We start from the raw sequence: 11,247 nt of genomic DNA on the forward strand, positions 1-11,247 counted from the left end.
AGAAAAGCGAGGATTTTTAAGATTTTCCTGCAGTGTCAAGCGACTACGCCCATGCATCTGCAGCATATTTACGCGAGAAAAAAAAAAAAAAAGAACGAAAGAGCAAGAAGCAAATACAAAGCCATATGTTCATAATAAGGTTTTATTTATTTTTTTTTTCCGCTTTTCTGGCTTCGAATAAAATTGTATTCATTTATATTTAGCGGTAACTTGGCATTGACTGAAGTTGTTCACTGAGAAAAATTACGACATTAAAGCAAACTTCTCCGAACGCCATGGTTAATGCGTTAAGGCCGCTGCCGTAATGGTCCATTGAAAGATATATATATATATATATATATATATATATATATATATATATATATATATATATATATATATATATATATAAAAAAAAAACAAGGCTCATGCCAACATGTCAAAGCGGTGGTCAGCAAGTACTCGCCAATGTGCTTCTGCCTCCTTGGCAAGAGCCGTCTTAACATACGGACGCGGCTTCAGCTTGCTCACAGTCAATCGCTGAGTAACCCAACTAAGGCTGTTTGACTTTTTAAACCTAAAAATCCTTCTTGTTTAGAAGCAATGCACAAATCAACTTCAAGACCGCGCCAAGTAAAAGCGGCAGCCAGTGCCAATAAACCCGCGCGCTTAGGGAAATGGTCAGAACCCGGTATAGGTTATTCTTGCGTGCTACAGGTTTGAGGTGATTACGCAGGCACGACTTCCATCCGACCCTCTGGCCGAGCGTCCCATACCGCGGGCCGCAAGTCGGATGGACATGCCATGCGCGCGTATGTCGCGCACAACACGTGCATGCGCGACTGAAAGCGCTCGTGCGCCCGCGTGGAGCGAAGCCATGCAAAACAGCTTAGAAACGTACTCACATATAACTACGGCAGCAACAAGCCGCACAGCGTTGTCCGGTGGTGAGCAGCCGGCGTATATGGGCTCCAAAATATAGTTGGCGAAAGTGATGCCGGCGATCGCATTGCTCGTAGGCTGAATGATGAGCAGCGCTACCCATAAGAAGAGGAAAGCTGGTAGCGGACCGAAAGCGGTGAAAATGTAGGCGTAGTCCCCTCCGGACTTTGGGATCATCGTCCCCAGTTCGGCATAACATATGGCCCCGATCATCGATATGAGCCCGCAGGCAGCCCATACCACGAGGGCCATGCCGGTGGAGCCGGCGAACCGAAGTACTCCCGTAGGCGAAACAAATATACCGGCGCCTATTATCACTCCGACAATCATCCCTACACCATTCATGAGACCCAGCTCCTTCTTCAATGTTACCGAATTGCCTTTAGGTGACTCCGAACCTGAACCCCGACGTACCTGCACGCCGGGGTTCATTAACTGCGACTCGGCGCTCGGTTCCGGCGGCATGGTCGTCGCTGCGAGGCGGCTTCGCGCTCACGCCGCTTGCGTTAGCTCCAGTTGCGCGTGGACGTTCCCTGTCGCGAGCTGGCACGCGATTCCGTGCTGCGATCGGCTGCCGTCGACACTGAGGGAGACACGCTGCAGCACATGGAAGGCCTTGCGACGCGCTGCTTGTGTTACGGGAGATCGACGTTGCGTCAGGCACTTTTGAGGAGGTGAACCCTAGTCTCAGCCTTTTTTTAGTGGACGAGAGAGCTGCGAGGGAAACCGCCGCGACGCACGCGGCAAACCTCTCCCTCACTCTTTGTCTCTCTTTTTTCTCTCTTTCGTATCTCCTCGCGCCTGCAAGCCGCCTGCCGGCAGGATCTGACAACCAAGAGTTTTCGGTTTCGTTTTCGGGACACTGTGCTGTTAAAACGTGTTTGGTCTATATGTTATATTCAGCAAAGCATAACTCGCAAGTTTTTACTCTGTAACTTTATGTTAGCCCATCATATGCTCGTTTTTGAAGATATTGCGTTTTAGATAACGCTTGAGCTCAAAATGGGACGTTGCGTGCTCTCACTCACACACCCATGACTCAACGGTGAACCGGTGAACTATGATCAGTAACGGCTACAAAACGCTTTGCTCCAAGGAGCAGAATATAATAATAATAATAATAATAATAATAATAATAATAATAATAATAATAATAATAATAATAATAATAATAATAATAATAATAATAATAATAATGCGCCTTCGAGTCACTGTATCCGAGTTGTGCTCACGATAGCTAGATATATATAGGGTGAAGGCACCCAACGCATACGTATCGCTTGTTACCAACTTCTCGTGCAGGAAGAAACGACCACAATGCTTATAAGTTATAGGCCTCGTGATTCTGTAGCCTACCGTGTAAGAAAAAGGTAATAAAAAAGGAAACAAGTGACTGCATATAATATGCACAGGTGTGCTTTAAAACTATAGTTCGTTCTTAGCAGATAGTGCAGTAAAATATTTTTCGATGTGCATGCCTGTGTACGTCAACGTCGATATAAATGTGAAGAAAGAATAAGAGTCGTCCTTGATTATTTAAATGTTGCTGTAATGCACCGCTTACAGCAGTTAAGAAGAATTCTTGCGATTACTATGCTTGGTTTATGTTGTGCAGCCCGCTTTCAGCGTTTCGAACCTTTAGTTCAGTAACAGCGCTTTTTTTTTTTTTTTTTTTTTTTTTTTTCATCCTGATCGTTCCTCCTCGCGCTTGTTCGTGGTTTGAAATCGGCCATTTCCTCATTTTGTCTTGCTTGCCGGTAGCTATATATACTAAGAAGTATAAAAGCGGGGTGGAATGAAGGGTGCGGTATTATACCCGCATTACCGAGCTTCGCCAAATGCACCGACTAGGCACATATTCACCAAATAAAAACCGGCCGATTATCGTCAAATTAGCTCATTTTAAAGACAAGCAGCATGTACTATCGGTGAATAGCAAATTCAAAGGTACTGGCTTCAGTGTCTCCGAGGATTATTCCCCAAACACCCGTCTCGCGCGGAAAAGCCTCTATGACTATGGTAAACGCGAAGGGCTAAAACTTAAATTACGCCATGACAAGTTGATATCCGGAAATAAGACTTATATATTTGATCGCACCACTAATCATGTAGTTGAACATGAGCAACCCTAGCAACCACTTCAACAGAATCACACTGCGAAGCAGACTTACCGTTCCTCATTATCATTCTTATTCACTAACATCCGTAGTGTGATCCCAAAACGCGATGCTTTATGTAACCTCGTTGAATCATGTTCTGCTAACGTAATTCTGTTAACCGAAACTTGGCTTACCTCTACTGTTTGCGACACTGAGATTTTACCCTCCCTTCCGAATTTTGATATATTTCGAGCAGATCGTAGCGAAATGAGGGGTGGGGGGGTTCTCATTGCCACTGATCGCTCATTACGTTGCTCACGTGTGACAATTTCAAGCAAATTGGAAATGGTTTGGCTCTGCTGTAATGCATGTTATCCACGTGTTCTCATTGGTATATGCTATCGCCCCCCAAACAATGATCCTTTATTTAATTCCTTGTTGCATGATGCCCTAAACACGCTAACGACCCTTTATACCAATACTCCAATTTTATTGTTTGGCGACTTCAACTTTCCATCTATCGTCTGGTCGGATCTTGCTTCCACGCTTTCAAAATCTAACCCTGAGTGTGAATTTGTTCACACCTGCCTCACGTTTGGATTAGATCAAATAATCGACCGTCCAACTCGTTTAACAGATCATTCTGCTAATATTCTGGACCTTGTGCTGACATCACAACCTAATAGCTTCTCACCCATCACTTACATTAAAGGGCTCAGCGACCACATGGCCATTCATGCTACATTTTCTTGTGATTTACGAAACGCGAAAAAGATCAAGAAAACGCTTACCCTCTATAATAAAGGTAACTACGTTGGCTTTAACCGCGATCTTGCTGCTTTCCTTGATAACTTTTCGTCTGGTTTTTCACTACGCTCTCTTGAATCTAACTGGTTACTCTTTAAGTCCGAAATGCAGCGCCTAATAAATTTACATATCCCGACCATAACCGTAACAGAACGTCCTGGATCCCCATGGTATAACAAAACACTTAAAAGATTAAATAACAAAAAGAAGCGATTATTTCGTGCAGCTAAAACTACAGGCACGGCTACCGCCTGGGAGAAATATTACACTGCCGCGGCTAATTACGATACCGAGGTCATCAAAACTAAGAATAACTTCTACTCATCCACCTTGCCTAACATGCTGCATGAAAACCCGAAGCGTTTCTGGAAAACTATTTGCCCCTCCACTTCTAGCATAATTTCTCTGACTGATAATTCTGGTGTTTCCTCTTCTGAATCAGAGGTTCCTAATATTCTAAATGATGCATTTTGTTCTATATTCACAAACGAACCTCTTAATAACCTCCCTGATGCACCCAGTTTTCTTCACACACCTATGGATAACATAGCATTTGAACCGCGCGGCATCGCCATGGTCATCGATAAACTAAAAAATTCTTCATCCGCTGGTATTGACGGCATCAATGCCAAAATCCTCAAAAACACCAAAGAGCTCTGCAGTATCATATTGTCTCTGATTTTTCAGCAGTCATATTCTTCGTGCTCATTACCACGGGACTGGCGCATTGGGAAGGTCATTCCAGTCCACAAGAAAGGTAACAGATCTTCACCACTTAACTATAGGCCAATCTCATTAACCTGTGTTTGTTGTAAAATTATGGAACATATCATATATTCTCATACTGCCAAGTTTTTATCATCTCGTAATTTTTTTCATTCTAACCAACACGGCTTTCGTAAAGACCATTCCTGTGACACGCAACTTGTTCTTTTTCTTCATGATATACACGCATGCCTAGATCGTAACATTCCCACGGATTCAATATTTCTGGATTTCGAAAAAGCATTTGATAAAGTCCCGCACGCGCGCCTAATTTTTAAACTGTCACGCCTAAACCTTCATCCCCTAGTTCTGGATTGGATTCGAGCCTTCCTTACTGATCGTTATCAATTCGTTCATGCTAACTCACACTCGTCATCCCTCTCCCCTGTCTTGTCTGGCGTCCCTCAGGGGACCGTTTTAGGCCCTCTTCTGTTCCTTATCTACATAAATGATTTACCCTCTAACATCAGATCTAATGTCCGACTCTTTGCGGATGATTGCGTCATCTACCGCCCAATACATAATTCCTCCGACGCCACCATTCTTCAAGAAGATCTCGCACGCGTCGAAGAATGGTGTAGTACTTGGCTCATGTCCCTAAATAGCAGTAAAACGTCACTTATTTCTTTCCATCGCCGGCGCAACCACCGTGAAAATACTTATACAATTATCAACAATCCTATTTCATCCGTTGACTCATACAAGTATCTTGGTATCCATTTAAGTAAAGATTTAACCTGGTCGCATCATATTCACCACATCAATTCAGCCAATCAAGTTCTAGGGTATTTGCGCCGTAACCTATCACTAGCTCCCCCTCCCATTAAGCTTCTTGCTTACATAACTTTCATACGTCCTAAACTTGATTACGCATGTGCTGCATATGATCCCCACTATACTAACCTAATCACCACGCTCGAAGCAGTCCAAAACCGCGCCGCCAGATTCATTTGCTCAGACTACTCTCGCTATACTAGCGTTACAGCACTAAAATCTCAGCTTAATCTCCCAACACTGGCCTGTCGGCGTAAAATCGCCCGTCTTTCGCTGTATCATAAATTTTATCACACTTCCGATCATGAAACTGCCCCGATAACACGCGCTCATCGCTTTTCTCGTCATAGTCACCCTAACGCCGTCTACCCTGAACGGGCCCGCACCGAAACATATAAAATGTCATTTTTTCTTCGAACAGCCAATGACTGGAATGACCTTCCATCCGAAGTGGCGGCCATCACCAATCGTGTTCTATTCAAAACCGCCATTGAAGACCATCTGTGTTCGTATTAACTTTTTGTTTGCCCACCCCTCATGTAATGTCCCCTGTGGACCCTTGAGGAAACAATAAATAAATAAATAAATAAGTCGACTCTCGATTATTCGAACTCGAAGGAGAACGTACATTTGTTCGAATTATGTGGAATCTGACTCAAACAGAGCCTTTGTAATGCCCTTGATTTTGACGGGGTGAAAGCTTGAGTTCGAATACACCAGAGGTTCAGCGAGTTGGAAATAGCGATTGCTCATCTGCAATATGCTCTAATGTTCATTCGGTACACCGACTGACGGAATCAAGGAAGGCAACTAATGACGTGACAGAAGCGCTGTTGCGGGCACGACTTACATTCGGTGCCACGCGCGCCTCAGCGCTTTGACGGCAGTCGTGAGTCGATCGTCATATATGGCTTTTCTCAGCTCGATGCAGGACTTAACCACTAATGCTTGTGTGAATGCGTGCGCTAGTGCTCAGCACAGCTTCTACGCTTTGTAAGGAAAATGTAACTCTTATGTTTGATTTGCGGCTGCTCCCCTACATAGGCGTGCGCAGGGATCGGCATTAGGGGGAGCCAAGTTTCTCCGCAGAACCCCCCCCCCCCCCCCCCCCGTCCCGCCTCATTAAGGCTCTTACAGCCAAAACACAGCACGAAGATGAGGAATGATTATAAAACATTTATTCTGATGCGATGGAATAGCAATACATACAAAATATTCTCTGCTTAAGAAACAAAACGAGCATCGCCATGGATGCAGAATTGAAAACTTATTCGACGACGCGCTTCTCAAAACGGTTCCTTGGTTGAGTAGCCTACTTTCCGAAGGAAAGGCGGGCTTGGAATTCAACAGCACGAGTCCTTGGCAGCCAGCATCATTCAAAAAATTTGCATGGCCATAAGAAGAGAAGAAGGGGGGGGGGGGGGGAGGAAGGGGCTGCCTATGCTTCCCCTTCCCTATGAAAGACAGAAGTTAGCCCTCGTTGCTCGCGAGGCTAGATTGAGCTGGAAACTGTTTATGGATTCCGTTAGCGGGTAACTGAGTTAGGAACCCCTGTGCGCAAAAGGCTTTACAGTTGAGGCACGCATAACTCGCTAACTGCCTAGTATTACAACACAAATTATTATTATTTTTTTTTTGCTGCACTTGATAGTATTATCATTATCGGCCACCTCATCTGTAATTGACTGCCCGCTTGACTGCTCTGCTGTGCTTAGTATTTATTACGAAAAGCATTTTTGGAGCAGAAAAACGAAATAAAACGAGGCAAGCTAAATAGTAAAAAGAGGTGCGTTAATAAAGACACTTGGGCTGCATTGTGCACAAACGTACATTCTTTACCGCGCTGACAGAAGGTCAAATGCGAGAAGCTAATCGGATTAGCATGCGAGGCTTCCCCCGCCACGGACAATATGGCTCTCAAATCCCTAGCGTCAACACGCTGCTTGCGCCGTCTTGCCAAAGAGGCCAGAAGTCGGAAACGTGCGCCCACAGCTTCACGCACTCGGCCGCCTAGTCATCTGCTCCTACAGCAGGGTATACATATACATACGTTCTTGGTTGGCATCAATGGCATGTCTTGTCCTTCTTTTTTTTTTTTTTTTTTTAAGTTTTCATCTCCTCATATATGCCCTGATGGAAGCTCTTCGAATTGTGATACTATCCCCCTTCAGAGCTTCGAAAAAGGATGCAGCAGCTGCTGTGGTGGATGTAAATGAACGAGGCCGTTTGAGAGAATGAGTTATGAATTCCGTGCATTCGTCATCCTGTACGAGATTTCTAAGCAGGGTATGCATGAGTTCAAATGCTTGGCAATGGCGGAAATGTCTTCTAGATGCCAAGTTATCGAGTCATTCCGATTTTTTATATGTCGCATATAAGATAACTGGGGTGGAATCGGAAGATATGTAAGAGGAATGCTTGGGGGAGGATAAGGGAAGAGATGGGCTCGGCTCATCCGGTGATGGGAGCGTATAGCTGGCTTGAGAAGCGGACGTGGGGCAGCTGTCTGTTCCCGAACTTCTTTTTTGTTTGTGGGGTTTAACGTCCCAAAGCGACTCAGGCTATGAGAGACGCCGTAGAGGCTATGAGAGACGCCGTAGTGGAGGACTCCGGAAATTTTTACCCCCTGGGGTTCTTTAACGTGCACTGACATCACGCAGCACATGGGCGCCTGCTTTTCGCCTCCATCGAAAAGAGGCCGCCGCGGCCGGGATTCGACCTGTATCCTTGGGCATAGTAGTCGAGCGCTCTAACCACTGGCCCACCACGGCGGAGACGAACTTCTTTATGCCAGATATTGAGCCGAGGGGGTCGTGCAGTCTTTTGGTTGAGCGGTGATACTGGGGAAAAGTCCTCGTGGCTTGGAGGGTGATGGGGTTGCGTATTCCTTTTGCCAGGATGACCAGACGATGTTTGTCGAGGAGAGAATAGTTGCTTTGTTGTAAGTTGCCGGGAATCATATGCTGTTATTTTATTGCTCTGAAGGCTCCAGCTGATCACTGAGACTCCTTCGATGATATGCAGCTTTGTAAACCTTTTGGTTTTGATGTTTCTGTACGGAACAGATTTGGTCAAAAGTAGAGTGGGTTCCACCGCAGTGGAGGCAATAGGCGGAGCAACGATGTGGTTCATCTTTTTGATTGAGATGGGCTGAGCAGGTGGGGCAGCGTTGATATGTCGGAGGATGAGGACAGTTCAGCACCCGATGTCCATTTACGCGGCGCCTGCTGCACTTCCAAGCATTGTCTCTCAGGCTTGCATTTATACAAGACGCGGCGGAAAAGAATTTGCCGGAGTACATGGGCGCCCTCAAAGGTTATTAGTACTGACTTGGTCTCTCCCATCATGCGAGCGGACAGGATCGTCGCATGCCACGATTCAAGGCTTTCTAAAAGTTCTCTTTCTTAAAGACCTTTCAATTGAGAAAGGTCTTTATGTATTACGCCCCGGCACAAAACCACGGTGCCGTGACGTAAGATTCGATGATATGAGTTTTGGCTTGTGTAGATAACGAGGTAACTGCTGCTAACCTTCGTGTATTGAATTCGTTAAGAAGGATAACATTCTGGTGGTACTTGATTTAGAGGGTCACAGCCTGTCGCTCATGTGGCGCCAAATCTGCTGGTGAGGCAATGAATTGAAGAGTTTCGTAGAGTCTCACCTATAGGCGATATTGAGCCTACTTGGTGCCCTAATTACGACGGTTTTTAGGGTTTCGAAAGGCGCCGTTATAGTCTATAGCTTCGTCGGAATCTTTGGTTTGCCTTTTCGCTTGAGGGTAATCCAGTCAGCCGCATCGAAATCTTCGGAGGCATGAAGCGCGTGCTTCGGAGTCAGAAGCAGCACTGGCGTTGTTTTTTTTTTTTTCTGTTACCTTTTTATTTAGAGCAGCGATTGCTTCTACAAGCAGATTGAAGAACTAAAAAAACCGCCAAAAGTTTGACTTTCGGTGGCTCACACATGACTGCCCACACTGAATCCCCGAAACAGTCAGTGATTCATCCACCCAAAAGGTAATATCCGCCCTCCCCTCCCGCCTCCCCCTCCCCCCGCGCACGCACACTCTCTCTCTCTCTCTCACACACACACACACACACACACACACACACACACACACACACACACACACACACACACACACACACACACACACACACACACACACACACACACACACACACACACACACACACACACACACACACACACACACACACACACACACACACACACACACACACACACACACACACGCACACACACACACGCACACACACACACGCACACACACGCACACACACACACACACACACACACACACACACACACACACACACACACACACACACACACAAATCCATTTTGAAATATTCGCCGAAAAAGGTCCGCCCAATTTCAAAAAATAAAAACCGAAAAGTCATGTTACGAAGGGCGCTGGAAACACCAGTTCTCTTGGTGGAAATGAAGCCAAAAGCTTGCAGTAATTAGCGTCAAAGACGAATTTTCATGCGTAGAGCTCTCATGTGTCGCCACAAAACGACATTAGATGACTGTAGTTGGTAAACACACACAAAAAAGGAAAAAACAAAAACTCGGGAAGAAGCGTTACGCTATGCGGCCGGCTTACGCAGGGTCAAGGCCCCTTGAAGCCATTTCCCTTCCGCTTTCTCTCTCTTAACACGCCAGTACCAACAACACGTTAGGGCTGAGAACCTGCCCCGGCCAATGAAACACGCCGCAGGCTGTCAGGTGACGGCTGACTTTCAACCCTTTATATTTTATGACCAGGCCTCAAAACTGACACTTGACATTCCCTCCCGAGGTTCTCTTCCTTCATGATGAATGCCCACGAATAATTAACCGCAGCAACTTAACAAAAATAGAGGGGCGAGGGGGGGGGGGGGGGGGGTTCGCCAGTCCATAGACATGCAAGTGTAAAGACTAAAAACTAAAGAAAACACGAAATTATATTTGAAGTGAAACAGGAATGAGGTAACTGAAACCCGCACTATAAAATAAGCTTTTACTCGTGTTTTCTCAAAACTGCTTCCTTTTTTTCTTTTTCGCTAGCTTCTAATCCTTTATTCGTTCAGTTACTCTAATTCCATCTTGTGCCACTTGGTTACCGAGATGCGTGACCGGCAGCTTAGCGCCACAAGCGCCACATTTCGCAGCCGTGTTGCGCAAGAACCTTGCTTGCGCCAGTTTTCAACAGAATCCGGCTGATACACCTTTCGCTAACAACGCTGGACCGCAAAATTGTAGCCCATTTTACTGGGTAGACCAGTGTGGACGCCAAGAAGCTCGCAGCCCACCATTCGAACAAAATACAACCCAACGGTCTCGTGGTGGCGGTGGCAAAAACTTTATTTACCGACAACCGAAAAGGATGTCGGTAAGACGTTCGCAGGGGTCAAGTGGATGCAGCTAGCACAGAACCGGGTTAAGTGGAGAAATATGGGAGAGGCCTTCGCCCTGCAGTGGGTATAATCAGGCTGATGGTGATGATGATGATGAAAAAGAAACAGACAATTATAAGGCCTCCGTTCCATGGGTGGCCTTTAGGATGCTGGTCGCGGCCTCAGGTCATGGCTGGCGACGATTTCCGCTGTCCAGGTCGTAAGCCAGACATGCACACGCACGCGCGCTTGCACGTGCGCCTTAAACGCTTAATGTAGGCTCTGCTGGCTTTACTGCTTTGTCAACTCTTTCGAAAGCGCGGAAGAAAGGCGACTGTAAAGGGTCTTGCAAAAATATATTCATTACGTGAAATATTTAGACAATCCTGCTACAACCTGTATTAAAATGCAGCTATTAGATGGTCTTTCAAGCACGCAGAAATCGAGAGTATGCTTACCTCAGAGTTCTCGAAATATTTTTC

At 45.8% G+C, this 11,247-nt stretch overlaps 2 protein-coding genes across 2 annotated transcripts in view; one reads left to right on the forward strand and one right to left on the reverse strand.

Annotated features, from left to right (window-relative positions):
* The window catches only part of mnd (L-type amino acid transporter minidiscs), a 96,425-nt gene extending 94,754 nt beyond the window's left edge, over positions 1–1,671 (reverse strand). Inside the window, exon 1 of the mRNA XM_084589054.1 lies at positions 885–1,671. Coding sequence (XP_084445180.1) covers positions 885–1,386 — 502 coding nt within the window. The 5' untranslated portion in view covers positions 1,387–1,671. The remainder of the gene's footprint in view (positions 1–884) is intronic.
* The window catches only part of LOC146204005 (TOX high mobility group box family member 3-like), a 615,155-nt gene that overhangs the window by 29,234 nt on the left and 574,674 nt on the right, over positions 1–11,247 (forward strand). The gene's annotated exons all lie outside the window — the stretch shown is intronic.

Source organism: Amblyomma maculatum, chromosome 1 (assembly GCF_055883805.1).
Source record: "Amblyomma maculatum isolate TAMU_Amacu chromosome 1, ASM5588380v1, whole genome shotgun sequence".
Taxonomy (NCBI): domain Eukaryota; kingdom Metazoa; phylum Arthropoda; class Arachnida; order Ixodida; family Ixodidae; genus Amblyomma; species Amblyomma maculatum.